Source organism: Mesocricetus auratus, unplaced genomic scaffold, assembly GCF_017639785.1.
Source record: "Mesocricetus auratus isolate SY011 unplaced genomic scaffold, BCM_Maur_2.0 Super-Scaffold_100010, whole genome shotgun sequence".
Taxonomy (NCBI): domain Eukaryota; kingdom Metazoa; phylum Chordata; class Mammalia; order Rodentia; family Cricetidae; genus Mesocricetus; species Mesocricetus auratus.
Window position 1 is genome coordinate 8,481,157 of NW_024429194.1, and position 21,239 is coordinate 8,502,395.

Consider the following 21,239-nt stretch of genomic DNA (forward strand, 5'->3'; position numbering starts at 1 on the left):
CACTTGGAGTTAATGATAACAGTGAGTCCCTCTTAGCCCCTAAGGGTTTGAATACAGGGCACTCAGACCTACCTGGCCTCACGGAAGACAGGGGATTGCTTTTTGTTATGTAACAGTTGTCAGGCAACTCGAACACCTCCGAGTGATTTGTTGGGTACTCTATGAGGAAAACAGGCACCGGAGTTTGGGTTCATGTGCAACTTCTCTCTTCATGCTTAGGTTCTCACTGCGTGCACAGGTGGTGTGTCCCTTGCGGGTTCTGTTGTTTGCCCTGGTGGTTACTGGAGGACACCTGGTTTCCTACTAGCCCAGTCTAGAATCTGCAGGGTGGCATGTACAGCCTACTTATCCGATGCTACAGAAAGTCCCGACAAACAGGGAAAGTAGTAGTGCCTGGGTTTCCACAGAGGGAGGTGCTCTGGAAAACTATGAGGAGAGCTAATGTCTTTAGATAATGTTCTGGGGGTATCTATTAAAAAACCCAGCAGACTGGCTGACTTTGAACTCTCATAGTGCCCTCTTTCTTGAAACTTTGGAAGAGAATTAAGATGATGTAACTTGGGTAACTTAGATATTGCTCTTAAGAAGGTTATAGAGAGCACAAAATGTATTAGTCTGGAGTCGTGTATGTCCAGGGCTTTACTGTATTCTGTTGCACTATTTCTTTGAGGTCAGCTTACGTAGCCCAAGACAATAGGGAAGCCTTCAACCTGGACACGCCCACTCACAGTGGTCTTAATGTCCTTAGGAAAAAGTCCCCAAGTCTTGCTGATAAGGGGGCTCACACAGCATACCTACCCCCACTAAGCATGCCACCTCTATAGGTCGCCTTCACTCAAAGCTTATAGTGTGCCCGACTTCTCAGAATAGGTCTGCACATTCCCTGAAAGGCAGGGAAGCCCTGAGCACAGACTGCTGGGTGTGTGGGTCAACAATTTAGGGTTTTGTTTTGGCAAAGAGAAAACATTGCAAAGCTGAAGATGAGAAAGGATGTAGCCAGCAGTGAAGACCGAGTCCTGGAAGCTGACTTCTTAGCTTTGCTGGCCCTGATATGGCAGGCCAGAGGGGAAACGCTGATGGGGAAGTCCTGTGTATATGTCAATAAAGCACTGTTGGCCAATAGGGAACCAAGATAGGTGGGACTAGGAGTCCAGGAGGACTCTGGGAAGGAGAAACATAGAGAGTCGAGATATAACGCCATGGGGTAGGAAGCCCGGAAACTTCTCTGGTAAGAGACATACTTAGATTAACAATTATGGGGTAATTACTTAAGTCAGAGCTAGCCAGTAAGAAACAAGCAAGGCTAACAGCTTCATAATTAATATAGTCTCCTGTGTGTTTATTTGGGACTGATGCGGTTCTGGAACCAGGCTGGCGGGAAGGCTTCCCTTTACAAAACGCTCTGCAGTAGGTCTGTTACTGTCACCCAGCACTCCGGGCCCCCTTATCCTTACTGGCTTAACAGATGTTTGGGCACACAGTTCCCATGTTCAAGAAGAGACTTCGGTAGGTATTCTTGCCTCGGGGTTGTTACAAGTTTGCTAATAAGGAAGCTAAACCTGCCACATTACAGTTTTCCATTAGTAAAGTGAAACTCAGAGACGTGCCGACAGTTTCCTGTAGAGTCTACACCAAGGTGCACTGTAACTGTTTCCCTGTGCTTGGGAAATGGGCTCAACCGCCAGCTCTGTAGCCTTGCAGAGAAAGCAGTGACTTCCCGACACAACGGGGAAACTAGCAGAAGCTGAGGAGGTGTTATGTTTGCTACTGTCCAGTAGGAGGCGGGCTCCGTGCTGCCCTGGCTGTGGGCTTTTCCGAGGGTCTCACTGATGCTCTCACTGTCCTGCCCTCCCAGAATCCTTTGCTGGATGCCTACCGCCTTACCCCCGCTGCTACACTGTGCTCTGCTTGAAACATGGCTGCTTTTCCAACTCCCCTGCTACTGTCTCCCTTCAGAGTGTGGCACAGTAGGACCCCTCAGCCGGGAACTCCAGGAACCATCTACTTACTAGTGGTCAAAGGTGTCACAGATGATGCAAGCAGGTTCTCACTTTAGAAACCTTAGCCCAGGTTAGCCTCTGCTGCATTAAAGGCTTTTCAATGGGATGTGAACAATCAAGCGTTGATAACTAGTGCAAATGTAAGGCGGCTTTGGCTACTCTCATCCGCGACTGGGCACAGGGGACCAAGTTTGCTGGGCGGGAAGGCAGTGAGTGGAACTTCAGCTGGCAGTGTCAGCTCTGGGTGGGGCCGTGTGGCTCCTGCTGCAGGGAGGGCCCTGGCCCTGGCCCGGGCTCTTTTGCAGCTTTGGGGCTGATGATCTTCTCGAGTTTGAGGGAAGGGTTTGGCACCTGGCAGTTTCCAGGCAGCACTGTCGGTCTTGTCCACTCTCTCCACCTGCTCCAGGAAACTGGTTCTTGCCTGTTTTGCCTTCCTGCGTGCTGCCAAGGTGGCTCATTGGCAGACCCGCTGTGCCCCTGCTCGTTACTCTTGGGCTCTGTAAAGGGATGAAGCATGTCACAGCAGGGTTTTTCTCCTACCATTCAAGAATCCCCATACCAGTTAGGATGGAGAGTGAATCCAGCTGGTCCGGAATTTAATCTTTGAATCAGCAGATCAAAGACCGACACGTGAGGAACACGGGTCTCTGCCACTTTTTCAGTTGTGATGCTGTTTTGTATGAGGGCTCTGATCTCCAAATGGGAAAGTCTGTCTTCCCGTGCCAATCACATCTACTGACGAGACACACGGAGAATGTCAACTGTGTGTGCTGAAAGCCAGAGGGCTCGGGCAGACAGCCCCCTTGTAGACGTCACTCTTGCTTCAAGGGCACACAGCATGTCACGATGACGTTCGGGTACACTTGTACAGCCACTGAGACGCCTCTGACCACGACACACCACACAGCTCTGCGCCGCTGTGGCCGGCGTGCAGCACATATTACAACTAAAATGCTTGCTTATCGACAGTCTTGGCACCAGCGCTGCAGAATGTCGTCAGTGAAGCTAGCTGACAGAAATAGGGCTAAAAGGAACAGACACGATCTCAGGCATAGAAAACCCTGCAGTGGAGACCACAGCCACTGAATGGCTCCAGGCTGTATGGATGCCCGAGAGCGTTGCCGGCTGTGACTGGGGCATTCACTCTACTGTCCCTTCTGTCGTGCACAGAGGAGGAAGACTCGCGTGGGGCATCTCCCTGTGGCCCTTGTGGCAGGTGGGGCTGAAGTGAAGTCTCACAGTCACTTACGGTTTTCCTAAGGAAATGGCTTTGAGAAGACAGCTTAGGTCCCACGGGATACACAAGGGCGCCCATTTGCCAGTAAAGTTTGCTTTCTTTGAAAAACAGTGGACTGCCCATTTCTCATGAAGGTTTCCTGAGATTCAAGTTAGAGAAATGCAGATGGAAAGTCAGACTGCTCAGGGTTTCCAGCCTTCTCCCTCTTCATGCCCGGGTGGCTGGATTGCTGGAATGCTGAGCACAAGCACCTCTTGGATAATCCATTAGTAAAATGCAGATTTGTGACCTGGCTCACAGCACTGATAATTTGGGGTACCACTGTTTACTGCTCTTTAACGAAACGAATCATAGAATTTTGTGCATTTCCGCAGCCTCTCTTCCCTAAATCAACTTGCAAATCAGAACCGTATTTATAAGTGCACTTTTTGGGAATGGATTAGCCTCCAGAAGTACATAATTCCAATAATTATCAGTGACAGAAGGGATGAATAAATTATGCTTCAAGCATAACAAAATTAACAGTAAGAATGTTTTGCATAAGCTTTTCGTAATGCATGCGCCTATGTTAAATTTAATATTCTGTAAGAATGGCACGATCCTGAGAGGCTCCCAATGAGTTAATCTTAAACTCTACCTCTGCCTGCTCTGGGACAAAGAATAAAATAGAATTTAAATGCTGCAGATGTCACGATGTTTTGAAAAGCTTTTTTAATTTAAGCAAAGAGTTATGATGTGAATTGCAAATCCCAACAGCCTAGATGAGTGAAATTATCAATGCCATGTTCTCTTTACGGCAGAATGCGAGGATTAAGCTTTGGGTCTTGTTCACAGAGTTGGAGCCAGGCCAGTCTCCTCTCCCTGGCCGAGAGTGTAGTGCTGAGAGGCTGCTCTTGCTTCTTCATAGACAAGAACTGTGTTGTAGACAGATTCGCCTGGAAATCCTGAAAGAGATCGTCTCATCTCCTGAGGGCTGGCAGATGCCTGGCGAGCATGGCAGCGAACTTGAGTTGCAGAGTCTGTGCTGATGGTGGGGCAGAGTGCTGTTGTGGACAGGCTCACGCGGCCTCTCCTCTAGTCTGCATGTATGGCCCTGACGTGTACAGAATGAGTACGGTGACTGGAATGACGGATGCTTGTCACTCTTCTCTTCAGCAGCCTCCTTTTAGAGTCTGCTCTACACTGCCCGGAAGGGAGGGGAGGGACCTGCCATCTTACCAGCTCTTCAACACAGACCGAGTAATCCTGACATAGGCCTGAGGACTAGTGAAGACTTCCGGGCCATATCTTCCCCCAGACACACTAATCCTGAGACCACTGTGGCTAGATCACGGGGGAGTTCCCTGGACACAGCTAAGGTTCAGTTCAACCAGATCCCAGTTTTAACTTGACACACAAGAGATATCTTTAACGGTATGTGTGCTTGCATACCTGTGAGTTATCAGTAAGATTTCTGGGAACCGCCTTGCGGAGGGGTGGGGGTGGGGAGAGTCGGAAGTTTGGGCGCGCCTATTTCATTCATAGTGACTGTGCACGCCAGTAGGTGTGGGGATGCTTGTGAATGAATAATGAGTTCTGAAGGCTCAGAATCTGGTACAATACAGGGAATTCCATCCTGGGAGTGTCCCCTAGGATGAAGACATGATCAGAACCGTGCTGTCCTTCTGTGGACTTCAGTATCTCTCAGTGTCCACTGGGCTCTACAAGCCCCAGGAGCATTTCTTAGACCTGCTGAGGGAATTCAGACTACAGACGGAGCGTATGAGAGAGGTGCACGTCTGGTAGGAAGCAGCCTGTTGTGTGTTCTTCTCCCGGATGAGCACTGGCTAGCTGCTGTTTTCCCAGCCTGCCCTCCTGGTCACACATGCAGTCTCCTGCAGAAGCAGCTGCCTCCATACCGAGTGCTCTCTGGGAGTTTTCTGCAGCATGGACTGAGGAGGTAAAAGACAAAATATCACAAGGGTGTGATGTTCTCACCGGGCTTGTTCTGACAGGAAAGAAAAGAAAAACCCTAGGAGGTCCACGTAATTCCCAATATATGATTATATTTATAGATCCAATCTCGCCTTGGCAGAGCAGAAAGCCACCTGTGGTGGGAAGGCGTCCTGCAAGCATGCGCTACCAACGCTGTTCACAGCACCAACTGAAGGGGGTCAGTGGTCCTAGGCATGAACACACAGACCTTCATCTTCTCAGCCAGGCCCGTGTTTTCTCTTTATAGAGGTCTCAAACGGTAGGACTCTGTGGTTAGCTAATACGGCCATGGGTAGGACTGTTTATTTCTTGAATAAATTTGCCTTTAACATACTTTAAAAGTGGAACAGACTTTAAAAAACCCAGTTAATTAAAAAAAACATAACCTTCCAAGATGGCTGCAGTAGGTGGTATAGGGTTGGATGGCTGAGGGCGGGTCCTACAGGTAGAGTCTAGCCCTGGCTGGCACTATGTGATTTTCTTCTTGATGGCAGTGAGCTCTTTGTGAAGGTCGCTGAACCTGGGGCGGTTCTCAGGCTTGTAATCCCAGCACTTCATCATGATTTTAGAAATCTCTTCTGGACAGTTCTGTGGGGCTGACATCCGGTATCCTAAAGATTCAAGAGGAGAGAACTCAGAAGGGTCCTAAGATAGAAACGCTTATGCAGGACATTGCACTGCTTGCAAATGTTAGTGCCTCATGCTGTAAGTGGGGTAGACGTTAACGATCGCTGTCAGTGTCCCCTCTGGCACATGACACAGAGCACACACCATTATAGAGCCATGTGTTTGCCAGCAGTGAGCTGCAGCACAGACGAATGCATATTTGAGTATTCTGAGGGTTAGCGTCCCGAATGATCAGACGGGGAGAGTCTGGAGATGGGGCTTTATGTGCTCATTCAACAGCGGGCTGCTGCGCGTGTGGGGGAGGACGGAAGGCAGGCCACCCCCACACCTGGGCTACACCCAAGGCATGCGCAGAGTGTTACTGCCACCTAGTCCCTCCTGTCTATCGGAAGTACCACAGCGGCGCTTGTTCACATTACAATTTCTCTGGATTCCTTCTGGAAACTCGGGGCAGCGCATCGTGGAGTACTGCAGGGACTTATCTGGTGTGGAACACAATACTACACTAAGGCGGTTTGCCTCCTTTCAGTGGGCAGGATAAAGCGCCAGGCCTCTGCAGATGGAACCACGCACTAGGACACAGCAGGGCTGCTATGTACACAGCTCACACAGAGGACTGTGCAACTAAGTTACAAGACAAACCGCAAAAGGAAAGAAGGCTTTAGGGGAGCTCACATTTGTGTTGGCCACGTCCACAGATATGCGTGGCTGCGTGTCACCTATGGGCCATGGGTTGGACAGGCTTGCGAGCGTTGGTCTCTGCTCCGTGGGAGCCAGGGCATCCATGGCATTCGGAAACAGACTCCTCTGATGTTTTCCCTCCCAAATCCGGTGCACGACACACCCAGGCCCCGACTCACCTCTTTCCACCTGCTCCCGCGCCTGCTGGTTCGTCATCCCTGGGTACGGGCAGACGCCTAGGCTGAAGGTCTCCCAGAGGAGGATGCCGAAGCTCCACACGTCACTTTCAGAGCTGTACCTCCCTGGAAGGGAGGAAACGGTCATAACCCAGGGGAGGCAATGGAACAATGGCTCTGGCTGTGAGTGCCAGCCACACGCCAGCGCGGTTCCGCCTCCAAAGGGATGCCGGAAGGACATCACATTCTTGGTGCCGTGTGAATTCCAGGCCTAGTAGTGTTAACAAAAATTCAGCCAGCATGCAGACAGGCTTACCTCCCTCTGTGGCATATGAATGAGACGGTTGGTTTATATATAAAAATATGAATTTGCACACATCAGTGCCTAGGAGATTAAATAAGTTGGTCTTCTGCCTGCATCATTTTCTTTCCTTATTGCTTTAAGTTTGTAATTTTACTGGAAAGTTTCTTAACTTCAGGTTTTTTTTTTTTACTCATCACTGTTTACAGATATTCTTGCATGCTTAAAGGTCTCATTTTCTCCACTGATAGTTGCATTTGCAGAAAATGCAGTTCTCTATGTGGTTTGTTTTGAATGGAGTGGAAATTAACATAGCTGGCTGATAAAAACAACTTCAAATTACATGGTGCCTTGTTTTGTCAAACTATCTCTGTGCACCTGTTTTACTGAGCTACATGAGCAAACTCACAGATTATTTTTTAAGTAGCCTTCAGTGGGAAGTCCAGAGATAAAATCCTACTAAAGATGCCTTCTGGTGCCGGGCAGTGGTGGCGCATGCCTTTAATCCCAGCACTCAGGAGGCAGAGGCAGGCGGATCTCTGTGAGTTCAAGGAAGGGCTGGACTGACAGCATCTAAAACAATACAGAGAAACCCTGTCTCGTAAAACCAAAAAAAAAAAAAAAAAGCCTTCTGGTGACTGCTGTGTGTCAGGAAGGGGCAGCAGAAACAGGTCTCCAGGAAAATATGCTCTTGTGAGACTTGTGCAGCAGAGCAGGCCACACTGCAGCTGCAATGCTGAGGCTTTCTCTCTCTCTCTCTTTTTTTTTTTCCAGACAAGGTCACACGTAGCCTAGGCTTGGCATATAGCTTAGACTGGCCTTCAAGTCCTGATCTCCTAGCTCTCCCTCTCCAGTGCTGGGATTACAGGCATGTGTCACCACTGGCAGCTTGCAGGTCTCTTGAATCATAGCTTTCTCTAACCATCTGCTACCCTGGGACCTATAAATGCTCCTCTAAAATACAATGACCAGAGAGTCGGCCTGTGCTTGGATGGCTCCCTCTGTGTGGAGCACTCGCTGCTCATGAGCTCCAACTGTGGGAACTAGCGTCCCCCTTACCATGGACATTCCCTGGGCTTTTGGATAGGAAAATTACTTTTCTTCTCGACAAGTCAGGTCTTTTGATGACACTGATTCCGTGGCTAAAGATGAAGGTAGTGTGTAATGAAGGTAAGTTCTGTAGACACATATCTTACCCTGTAAGTCCAGTCTGGTAGGGACCAAGAAAGACAGCCCCTAGGCAACCAGACCACACTGCAGGAAGCCCATGGAAGGAACCTGCCTGGCCTCTGGTCATTTCAACACCACAGAGTAGGTCGAGTAGGTCAGGGCAGCGTTTTGCTGCTCGTTTGCTGAGCTGACCCTGACAGGGCCTGTCTGGAGGAGAGGCACTACAATATGCATGACCACAGAGCAGGAGACATCTTGTTCAGGTCCTGTCACTGACAACATGACTAAGCAGAAAATGCTTTGTCCCTCTCATTCCTGAGTCTCGGGAGTTATATCACATGGAGGAGTTTCTGCTCAGTTACAGTGTGAGCTCTGACACCATCCCCAAACAATCAGGTGGCAAATGGTTTTACCATTTACATAAGTTTTCAGATTATAATTACAGCATCAAACCCTCCCATATGCCCGTTCCCACTCCCCATCAGTCAGACTCATGGCCTCTTGTTCACCAATTGTTACTGCATGCATGTGCATGTATATACATACATTCCTAAGCATGTACCTGTTACTATAGTATTATGTTACTGGCATGTATATTTTCAGGGTTGACCGTTTCACACTAGACAACCAGTTGGTGTGCTCTTTCTCTCCCTCTCCCTTATGAAAGTTTTGCCAATAACTGGTAAATAGGTGACTTTCTTAATTGAAGATCAGTGTACCACTTATTTTCTATAAATCTAGTACTTCTGTTGAAAACTGGACTGAGGGCTGAAGGGATACAGTCTGAGTATGCTGCCACTTAACTGCTGGGGAGTGTTACGGTTTAAATGTGAGAGGTCCCCTAAAGGCTCACGTGTGGTCAAGTAGTCCCTAAGTGGCGGAGCCGTTTGGAAAGGCAATGAGGCCTTGCTGGAGCGGGTGAGCCACTGCGGACAGCTGTTGATGTTTGTAGTCTGGCCCTACTTCCTGTTCGATGTTTCCTGATGTGATGTGACGAGTCAGGCACCTGCTGCCACGTCTTCCCTGCATGACAGACGATGTCCCTCTAGAAACCCAAGTCAGACATGAACTCCTTCTCCTATCAGTTGTTGTCAGGGTATCTTACCAGAGCAACGAGAAAGTAACCAAGCTAGACTGTCCCACATACATGTGTCTGAGAACAAGACCAGAACGCAGAAAGAATATCTGGCCCTAGAAAGGAAGATTATACTTCTGGAGGCGGGTGAGGGGCCCTTTACCATTGTCTGATTCTTAAAAAAAAACCCTTTAAGTAACGCTAATGACAGTTTCATCCAACAGACCCAAGCCAAAGCTTCAAGAGGGTCCTTTTTATCTCCCTGACCTCTGATGGGGACGTTCTTCTGCACATATGTTTATCTTATTGGTTGATGAATAAAACACTGTTGACCAATAGGACAGCAAGATAGGTGGGGCTAAGATATGAGGAGGATTCTGGGACGTGTAGGCAGAGGAGTCGTCATGTGGCCCCAGGAAGTGACGTAGCTGGGCAGACTCAGAATATAAGCAGGGACAAAGAGGAAATCGCTCTCTTCTGTCAGATGCTGAACAATCGAGATGTAGGAGTAAGAGGCATACTTGAAGGCGATCATTTTCTCAACACTAGGGGAATCTCAGGCATCTAGCCATGTTCATTGACTCTTTTAACCTAGCAACCTCACATGTATGAACGTGTATGAACATGTGACTAAGAGCAAGGTAGGAACATTTACACTCGCTTGAGTTGCTCCTTCAAGCAGTCCCAGCCTGGATTCTGCTCCACCCCAGCCATGCTGTGAGCTATTTGTGCTGATGCAGGCCAGCTTTACTACCAGAAGGAAAGCCAGAGCCACCATACCGTAATTAAGAGCTTCCGGTGCTGTCCACTTAATGGGGATCTGCTTTAAGCCAGAAGATGAATATACTCCGCCGTCTTCTTGCCGAGACATTCCAAAATCACTGATTTTCAGAACATTATTTTCACCTACCAGGCAGTTTCTTGCGGCCAGGTCCCTGGGTTGTAACGAGATACAGAGAACACCCATTAAAACAGGTTGAAAGCGGCTTTCATGTTTATGACTTACACACCTGCGGTGTATTTATAATGAGGTTAAGAATGCTTGAGATTCTCCAAGAGTCCCATCAATTCTGTCCTAGGTAAAAATCACCCAGGAGCATATTTGCATATGGAACAGGCCACAAGCTAGTTCACCGCACCAGCTAGATTTCCATTTAAATGGAAAATCAGGTTTCCCCTTAAAAGAGAAAGTCACGGAGGAGAGAGGCTGAGACTGTGACACTGTTTCTCTGCTGACTAGCTTCCCCAGGGCAGCACTGCCCAAGGGCTGCTGGGATAATGGGTGGTTCTCTATTGTCCACAAAAGTAAGTGGTCTCACGTGCTGCCGAATACGTGCGGTGTGGCATGTAAAAGCCCATCCATTTCTAGAGTGTCCCACAGAAGGGAAAGGTTGAGGTGGCGAGGAAGTGAGCTGACTCTTTTCCCACACCTGGGACAGACAACTCCAGGGTGACTTGGCCGTCTCCCTCACTGCTCCACTCTGCTCTGGATCGCAGCTAACAGAGAGAAGTCCCTCCCCCAAGGCTAGTGAGGAGGACATGGAGTAAGACCTATATATAAAGAAGGTCGTGAGTGCGAGCACCACCATATGACAGGATTTGCGGTACATGGATATAAACGTGTGTAAAGGGATAGGCTCACAGAGGGCAGCTCGGTTAGGCGTGGCCTAAAGGACTGGCGTGGACCAGAGACCATTTCCTCTTAACATCCCTTCCTTCCACTTTAGTACAAGAACCTGACATTTAGCTGAATGTTTTCTCATATGGTTTAAAACATGAGGCTTCCCTGCAGCTGGGTGTGATTGTGCTCTAAGTGCAGGCCAATGAAATGGCAGTCTAAGAATTATCTACAGTGTCCCGGCAATTGCTTTGAAATCAAGGAGGTGGACTGTCACTCTCCCTCCCTTCTGCTAGCCTGAACATGGACACGAGAAGGACTTGTACAAAGAGGAACCATGGCAACCCCGTCAAAACAGCAGAAAACCAGGAGCCAGGGTTACTTTTGAGTCCTAGGGGAGCTGCCAGCCATACTTGATGCGTTCTATATGGTTTTCATTTCTTAACTTTTCTGTGTGTGCGTGCGTGTGGTTATAAGCAGTAGATACAGGGGTAAACTTGGATCTAGACACCTTGAGTTTGAGAGATCTATCAGCTGTCTCCGTGGACATAAGCAGTAAGTAAAGTTGGCATATCAAAATAGATCTAAGAGGCAGCTGTGGCTTTGAGGTGGCATTTGAAGGCATGGCACTCAAGAATGCATACTGCCAGTGTAGAGAGACGAAAGGTGGCATCCTAAGATGAGGCGCCATGACACACACACTGTGGTCTAGGGAAGGGGCAAAGAAAGGCTAGGGGCCTGCACAGAGGCAGAAGGAACCCTATCTCTGTTAAGGGAGGGCAGCATTTCAAGGAGGAATACTGCTCAGTCAGCTACTCTGGCGAATACAAACTAGGTCAGCTGTGAGCGGGCCACTGGATTTGCCAACACGGACTGGGGAGGCTATGGAGGACACAGACGGAGAAGCAGCAGCCGAGACCTCTGTGAGCACGCTCTCTGTGGAGAGGTAAACAGAAGGGCTTCGGCACTGAGGGATGCCCTCCCCGTCCAGGGCAGAGGCTGCTGTGGGGATATGATGGCGGGAAAGGTGACATACATGAACCCTGTCACCTCTCGCATTCCCAATTCTGACTCCTCGTGTTCAGACATGTATGTGGTACATAGCGAGTGCTCAAAAACAGTTCATGAATGGACATCATCTCACTCACACACATGGCTGAAGGCATCCATTCTGGTTTTTCATCTGGTTCTTACATTTTGATTTTTGGAACACATACATAAGGATACATTTTTAGAAGCCTTGAGTCATATTTAAAGATTTTTTTTTTGAAATGAGGTCTCACTGGGCCCTGGCTGGCTTTGAACTCTGTTCCAGCGTCTCAAGGGCAGTGGTTGCAGGCATACACTATCATGCCAGGTAAGTCTGTCTTGTATCTTCAGCAACAGACACACCAACATCCCACTGATGATGCTGTTTCCTAACAGTAGTCAATGAACCTTACAATTACTGAACACACTTATGATCACAGAAGTAATATTTCCCGTTTTAGTAGGGAACTTGGCTGGTTGTCTGTGCAGCCATTCACAAGGAAGCATGAAGTGCTTTGCTTTGCTGATTTGCTGGGACTAATTTTATTCATTGGATCGAGACTCACAATGGAGAACCATGGAGGAAGCCCAAGTTAAAAACTGAATCTGACTCTCTGCCCAGCTTTGAAACGTGGCAGCTCACCATGCACTCCCACTGGGGGAGTTCACTGCCAAAGTGAGTGACAGTGAATGGCTGGTTTATAATTAACTTCTGTAGGATGCTGCTACCCTTGTTGTGGTGGGAACTCTAGGTCTTACCCATGCTTGGCCATAATACATCCCAGCTCCATTACCTATTTGTGTGGCCTTGGCATACTTAACTATGTTTTCCTTACCTAACAAATGTAAGTGGGCAGGATTAGGAGGGAAATGCTTCTAAAGTTGTAGCATAGAGTAGACACAGCATCAGCTTTCAATTAGCTACTGCTGTTATTTTCCTTGTTTACGGGTTAGTAGCGTTACTGTTAAAAAGATTGTGACAAGAGGCCGGGAACAATGAATGGAAATCATTTTGCAGAACAAGTCGATATCAGAGTATGCCATGATCACCACTGAGAAGGGGCAGCGCCTGGGCACACGACCGTGAGACTGTAACAGACGCTTGCAGAGGTCTCATCAATGATGCTCACACGCTTTCACACGGTTTGGCATTCTCTGGAATTACTGAAGGAGTCTCACGTGGGTGCAGACCTGGTTCACATGGTTTTGGCAGTGACACTGTGGTACACGGTTCCTGCATGCTTCCCAGATGTACTGTGACACTGCATACAAAGTGGGACCCAGAAAGGGACCAGTGCTCCGCTAACCAGGATCGAGCCAGGCCACACTGCATTCCATTTTATGACTCCCCTCCTCTGGGGATGAGGAGGACATTTTTTCTATTTCCTTCCTAACAGTCATCAGAATAAATCTGCTGTTAGTAACAGGGAGATGATCTGTTGGAGACTTCTGAAAGGAAGGCTGTGGCTATGTTTAACTCAGTGGGTCTACTTCTAATCTTAATGCTTTTGTTTTTTAAAACTGCTTGTTTTTTTTTTTTTTGAAGAGGACAGACAGCACAGATTTTAAATTCTGGATCCAGCCAGTCTTCAAAACACACAGTGTAGCTCTGGTTCTACCACTGTAGCAAGCCCCTAGTGCATACGCCTGCTGGTTAGAGCGGAAGCCTCCAGGTGAGCCACACAACCACTTTTCAGAGTTCATGCCTATGGATTCCAGAGTGAGACAGAAACTTGGAAAGGCAACACAGGAGTTTCCTCTCCCTTCTGTTGTTCTTTAGTTCATTTGCAGCTTCTCCCAAAACAGGCACAGAGTAGGCGCCTGAACTAGTGGTGAAAATTCAAACAGAAGCTGTCTTTCTACCTAGAGAACCCTGACAAAGTGGTACCTACGAGTAAACTAAGGAGGAGAGGCTCGCCTGATCCATGTGTGAGCACGCATGCCTCAGCTGAAGGCCCAAGTGACTGCGTTGTATGATATACCCACACATTACTTAAACTAAGGAGGAGAGGCTCGCCTGATCCATGTGTGAGCACGCATACCTCAACTGAAGGCCCAAGTTACTGCGTTGTGTGATAAACTAAGGCTAATGGACCCAACTGCCTTAACAGCAACCAATGGGGGAGTTTTAGTCTGTACTAAACTAATAATTTTCTTCTGCAGCATGCTATGTCAGGGCCTTTGAAGCTATACACTCACAGTATCAAGACTACAATTCAGATTGCTTTATGGCCAAAAATTTTCTTTTTCTTTTCCCCAGCTTTTAGAGACAGGATTTCTCTGTGTAGACCAAGCTGATCTTGAACTCAGAGATCTACCTGTCTCTGCCTCCAGAGTGCTGGGATTAAAGGTATGTACCAACACTTTCAGGTGTGGGTAGGTTGTAGTTCATTTGGTGGCATGTAAAAACGTAGCAAGCTATGAAGGACTTTAGGTTCATTCAACAGCACCCTACCCAGGGTCAAGTGACCACTTCTAGATTCTAGAAGTAAAGGGGAATACAACCAACAAATGCCGATCCTATAATAACTAGAAACAGACAAAAAAAATGGCTGCCATGAAGCTTGTTTATAAAGAAAAAACATACTTGAATGCAAAGGCAGGAATTCTTAGAAACATTGCAACTTGAACATACAATATCTGGAACCAAACCAAACACCTGACAGGCCAGTAGTGGACTAGTCACAAGGTTCAATACACTCCAGGAGAAGCAAACACAAAACTGGAAGATGTGGCTAGGGTTCTAGGGAACTGCAAGACAACCACCAAGATGTGCAGGCGGAGAGGGGATCACAGCAGTATCCAACAGTCACATACTCGAGTAGATGAACACATTCCACAGTGTCTGTGATAGCCTGTCGATGGAACCCGTGCCTGGCACAGGGTTAGGCCAGATGGTCATGGGAGAGTCAAATCCTAACCACTTGTCACTGTGTCTGTCCCATAAAGACAAACACATTGTCAGATAAGAAAAACTAAAAATTCAATGACAGCAGATCTACTTTACCAGAAATGCTAGAAATATTTAAGGCCAAAGGAAAATGATATGGGGGGCATTAAGATACAAAGAAAAGAAACACTACCCTCATCTTCATTATCTATGTAATAAATCTTGCCAGTGAGATCAAATATATCTTATATCAGGTTTTCAACATCTTCATGCTACACACGGGCTGGTAGGAGGTGGCGCTTTGATAAAGGCACTTGCCCAGTCTGAAGCCTGAGATGCACAGGGTAGAAGAAGAGAACTATGTCTGAAAGTTGTCTCCTGACCTCTACGTGCCCCTCCCTCAATAAACGAGTAACTGTGACACACGGGACAATTGCCATGCTAAGGAGAGGTGTGAGCAAATGAACCTACAGTGTAAGTTTTCTCACCCTAGGAGAAGGAGAATAACATTACCTGTAAAAGTCTAGGGCTATGTATAGTGCTGGATTATTCTAATGCTAGAGCAAGTACATGGTGATGGAAATTGATACTGTAGAAAATTCAAGAAAATATTTAAAGAACAATATCAAGACTGAAAGGACTTTGTTACTACTGATTGTATAGACATTGAGATGGCATACATAAAATGAGTGCATTTCTTAAAAACACAACTTGTGAAAATCAACATATGAAAATGTCAGTAGCTTTATATCTGCTATTAAAAACCAAAACCTTCCCCAAATTATGCTCCAATGGCTTCACTAGTAATTTCTATCTCATGGGAGAAATGGCATTAGCCTAACTTTGGAAAAATATAGAAGATCTATACCTAAATCATTTGATAGGGTCAGCAAAACTTGAACATAGGATCTAACATTATAAAAAATTTCCCACCTGAACCACAGAAAACCAGATAGTATACATCAAAAAGATCTTTGCAAACCAAATGTAATCTCTCTGTCTCACCATCATCCATAACCAAGTAGGGATTATTCTCATGATGCAGGGTTGGTTTTTGTTAACTTACTAGCATACTAGAACCCAGCGGGGAAGGTAATGATTCTGTCTGATACTGAAGCAGTTGTGGATCAAAGTCTACATTCACTTAGGATGAAATTCTCAGTAAATTAAAAATATTAAGAAAGTTGGCTTTTCAAATGACAGTATTCTATGCTAGTAACAGAAATGCCATCCATTGATTTTTAACACAAAAACGTCATGATGGAAGGAGTCTAGATCATCTGAATCTGCTGTAAAATTTTCACACGACAGTAGACACAAACTCATGAACTGTCTCTTAGAACACACCAGGAAACAGGTGGCACTGGGGGCCCAGTTTGTTCCTGTCTATACCAAAGCCCAGAGTTAGGTGAAAGTGATGGGGTCAGCAATTGACCTAAGAGGAGATATAACAGCTTCTGGAAAACACAACCGCGTCCTTTCCCAACATAGGTAGGTGAATGAGAACCACTGCTGGACAACAGAACAAATTCTAGTTGGACAGGTACAACTACAAACTCCATAAATTTCCCCCTATTCCTTAGAAAATCACATTCTTGTTGGGGGGGGTGCACACACTTTTAATCCAAGAACTCAGGAGTCAGGCCTATCTCTGTGAGTTCAAGGCCAGTCTGGTCTACAAAGTGAGTTCCAGGACAGCCAGAGCTGTTATACAGAGAAACCCTCTCTCAAAAACAAAAACAAAACAACAACAATCCCCCCAATAAAACGTAACAGGAAAATCATGTTCTTTTGTAGTTAAGGAGAACTGAAGACAGATGCTGAAAAATATTAGGATCAAACGCACAATCACTAATTTATCCCAAGAGGGCAGAGGGGCCTGTCCTTGCGCTTAGCTACAGCAGTTAATCTGAGGCTCAAAGCTTTAGGTTCTTTCTCCATGGAGTCAGAGACAACTCCTGTCAGTGTGAGCGGCTTTCCACCATCTGCGCATGGCACTGTGAAAGGAAATGCTGACTCTCTCGGGGTTATCTCTGGCATAAGGCTTAAATACTGATTTATGGTTAAACCCTTAATAGCCTAGTCCAGATGAAGAGGGGGAAGTATTAAAAGGCACTGGTGAGGAGAAAATGTTTAAATCCCCTTAGTTCACAGATACGCCAGATTTCAAAGGGCAATGCCACAGAAGTGTTTCCAGCACGAGCATTAGGGCCAGTCGCTATGGGAGGCTGCAGTGAACACCACTATGAGGGCATACCCTGGTCACTTCAGCACCCATGGCAAGGACTCCCATTCCTAAAAGACACCTGGAATGAAGGTTTACAATGTGAACTCACCTCTCCCGGGGGTCAGGGGGAGGTAGAGCTTACTTTCCTAGGTAACAAAAACACAAAGACCAGAACCAAACACTCAGTGTAAGTCATTCACTAACATAACAGAGCAACACTGAAAAAAATGATCAGGCCATTCCTAACTGAACAACCATCATGGTAATGGCAGTCATTTAGTTAGTGCTTTGTAACTTGCCAGGTATCTTTGTTAACACCCAACTTTATGCATACTATACTACACGTTAAATTCATTTGACAGTCTTTCCCCCAAAGCAATGATTTACTGTGAGGACTGTGGGACAAGGGATGTAGGAGGGGGCATCTCACTCAGTGTTTTCCTTAAGATGTTTGAGCTCATCTGCCACACGCCACCCCCTGGACTTTGGAGGTGAAGCACCCACCATTCTTTTCTGAGCATGAAGACTGCGTATAATGTCAAATAGTTGATAATCCTTTTTACAACATCTCTGCAGGCATGACAGCCATATGTTTTATGATTGGTGACAGCAAGAACATAACGTGGTGAGGAGGTGCTACGAACCCAACAATATTTGAATGATTTGTAATCTAGGGATGACAACAGTGAAACAGAGCTACATTTAGATATGTGTAAGACATTCTATCTCAGGTGCTGCTTCCGTGTTGGAAACAAGTAGAAGAAATGGATACCTCAGTCATAGAAAAATCACGGCATAAAATATCCAGGGAATCTACAACAGTATGAAAAGACCAAATTTACAAATAATAGGGATCCAGGAATGAGAAGAACCCCAGGTCAAAAGCACAGAAAGTGGTTTTTAACAAAATCAGAGAAAAAATTCCCCCAATCTAAAGAACAAGATACCTATCAGGGTATGAGAAGCACACAGAACACCAAATAGACAAGAGCAAAAAAAGAAATTCCCTATGATACACAATTATTAATACACCAAATGTACAAAACAAAAAAAAATAAAAGCTATAAGGGAAAAAAGACCAAGTAGCCCAGTCGCAAAAAGACAAATATGGTATGTACTCACTCATATATGGATTTTAGACATGGATCAGTATAGTGCCAGTCTGCACTTCCACAGATAGAGAGTCTGGGAAACAGGAAAGAACCTAAAAGATATGCATATATGCATAGTACCTAAGAGAAGAGGATGGAGACAAGATTCTCTGAATGGATGGAGAACACGGCAAGGGGTGGGGGGGGAGTGGGAGCTGGGAAGAAGAGAGGTGGTGAAGAGGAAGCGAGTTGGTCATGGGGGAACAGGAAGTTGAGTGGGTGGGGGTAGAATAGGGGGAAGAGGGAATCATAGGATCGAATACAGATCAGGCACCAGAGCGACCTCGAGTGATCTAAAGGGATAACACCAATTGGCAAGCTAAGCAATAGTGGAGGGACCACCTCGAATGCCCATTCCTGATAATGAACTTGATGTCTATAACCATCCGGGAGCCTTCATCCAGTGACTGATGGAAGTAGAGGCAAACACACAATTAATCACTGAACTGAACTCAAGGAACCCAGTGACAGAGAGAGAGGAGTGATGAGCAAATTGGCAAAGAATGGGCTGGCAAAACCAGCAGAGGCAGCTGATTTGAACAGGGGAGAGCTCTTGGTCCCCAGACCGACAGAGGGGAGGCTAACATGGGACTCATCTGGACCCCCCAAATGTGAGTGTCAGCGAGAAGGCCTGGGCAACCTATGGGGCCCTGAGCAGTGGATCAGTGTCTCTGGAATACAGTCATCGTGTGCCCATAGCACAAAGAGGGATGCTCTCTCAGCCTGGACTCTTAGGGGAGTGCCTGGACCCTACCCAGAGTGAAATGACAGACTCTAGATATCCCCTATGTGGAAGAAAATGGATATAAGGTGGGAGGCTGGGGGGAAGGGGAGTGCAGGAGGAGGGGAGGGAGAGGGAACTGGGATTGACATGTAAAACAAGCTATTTAAAATTAAAATAAAAAATGATAAAAAAGACCAAGTAGCATATAAAGGAAGATGCATTGAATAACCCGACTCTTCAATGAAGAGTTCTATCAGTGTGAGAACACACACCAGTCCAGACTACAGACCCAACAAAACATTCCATGATAAAACAAATCTATGCCATTTGTATCCTTTAGTCTTTCAGTGAAATTTACTTTTGCTAACTTGTAGGTCATAGTCATATAAAGTGTTGAAAAGGCTTAAGGTAGACAAAGTGATTTTATGTTGCCTAAAGGATTTCCACGAACTAGCAAAACTAATGACACCCAAACCACAAGACAAAATGCACTGAATTCATGGTAGCATTCCACAGAAGTGCAGTGCTAAGGAGGTTTACTACAGTCACCACAGTGGCCAGGCAGAGTATGTAATGACTCCACAACTGGGAAGTCAGTGAGAATATCAAATACCAAATCTTTTTGGAACTATCAACTAACATTAGGTTATTATTTAAAGGCGATGATATTTAAGCAAAGCCATGAAGGTATATTTGCAAGGAGACTCTATTCTTGTGACCTTATTCTGGAGTATATGTTCACAAGTATGACATAAATGCATGACAGAAGACAATGTATCAGACTATGAAGCTAGATGATGATGGTGAAAAAGAAGAAATCATTTCTGGTTACATGATTTGGGAATTCAAGAAGGTGACACTGGGTCATTATTAATCTGTAGGCTTTAAGAATACTGAGTACCATGTTTTATTTGATATACACTAGAACCATAATGTGTATACTTCCAATTTACTTTGTACTATTTCCATAACCCTTATAGTCAGAGTTTAATCTCAGAGTTCACAAAACAAGACACACATGTGTGTGTGGACATCAACAGATCATCCCATCGCTCTTGGGCCAGGCCCTCTGCTATACATTGCACACAAAGATAACCCAAGTCTTTCTTTCAAGGAGTTTGCTTCTGTAAGACAAAGCAGCATGACTGCATACATTACAACCCTGGGAGTCACACGTTTGAAGGTAATGCTGACAAGCAAACCCTTAAAGACCGGTATACCATGGGAACTATGGCTAAATAACTCAAAGAATGTGACAGAAGCAGTACCTCAAGGTTCTGTAGTAGAGATGCCAAGGGACCTTGTAGCTTTCATTTGTCTTCCTGAACACACAGACACCACACAAGGAAGTCTAGAGTGAGTGAGTGTATGTGTGTGTGTTATCCCTAACCTTCAGCCAGCACAAAAGTTCCAGTTAGTTAGCTGAATAAGCCATTATTACTCTCTCCAGTCCAGGGGAGCCATGTTGACCCCAGAGGAGAATAGGAAGAAATATTCAGCTAGGCCTAGTTAAGTTGTTGACTCCAATTGGCAGAATAATAAGCAATGAAAAGTCACTGTGGTGAACTGGTATGTTTTGGGGCTGACAGGTCATGCAGTAATAAAGAATGAGAAGGTCTACTAAGTAGTAGCAGCAAGAACTACACTTAGTTCATTAGTAACAGGCACCGCAGAGTTGGCAGTCAGAAATACCAGCAGTCAGGAGGAGCCTTACTCCTGTCTCAGCCTCACTAACAGCAAGTGGCTCAGACACTTTTAATGAAGCCACACGTGTTTTCTTATATGGTTCATGGTGGGGTACAAACCCACACCAGCCCCTCCCCCTTTAAGGCTTTCTTTGCACTAAAATCTGCCAGCCATTTAAGCCTAACTTTTCCTGGACATATGGCTGGAGCAGCTCTGCCCCAGCAATGATACTGAGTGTGTTCCTCCCTGTCTCACGATCCTCCAGCAACACTTAGAGCAAACAGAAAAGAGAATAGAGTGTGACACACAGAAAAAGGATATGTTATGTGTTTACACTTAACATAGTGAAGCTAGTTAATTTAGAAGTAATTTAATTTAATTTAGAGGGAACTTTGGATAATTTTGTTATCAGATTAAAACATATCACAACAAGGGACGTAAAAAACAACTCATCAATAAATATTAACTACTGTGTGCATAGAGTTGATATGAAAAAACATGAAAAACAATTCATAATAATTTCATAAAGTCATTTAAAGTTTTCAGGGGGGCAGAAACTGAGAAATAAATTGAGTGCATTCCTTCAAAAATGGCATTTATTTGCTAGGTAAGGCAGACACCGAAAACAGACAGGAGTTCACATTCCTTGTTTGTGGGATGGTGAATGAAGCAC

General features: G+C 46.0%; 1 protein-coding gene across 7 annotated transcripts in view; it reads right to left on the reverse strand.

Annotated features, from left to right (window-relative positions):
- Positions 1–1,311: 1,311 nt before the first annotated feature.
- Positions 1,312–21,239, reverse strand: part of Fer (FER tyrosine kinase) — a 295,423-nt gene continuing 275,495 nt past the window's right edge. For all 7 annotated transcript variants that reach the window (XM_040752941.1, XM_005077173.4, XM_013118471.3 and 4 more), the window contains 3 exons: positions 10,022–10,176; positions 6,699–6,821; positions 1,312–5,822 (listed from right to left, as the gene is read on the reverse strand). In XM_040752941.1, the coding sequence (XP_040608875.1) occupies positions 5,680–5,822; positions 6,699–6,821; positions 10,022–10,176 (421 nt within the window). In that variant the 3' untranslated portion in view covers positions 1,312–5,679. The remainder of the gene's footprint in view (positions 5,823–6,698; positions 6,822–10,021; positions 10,177–21,239) is intronic.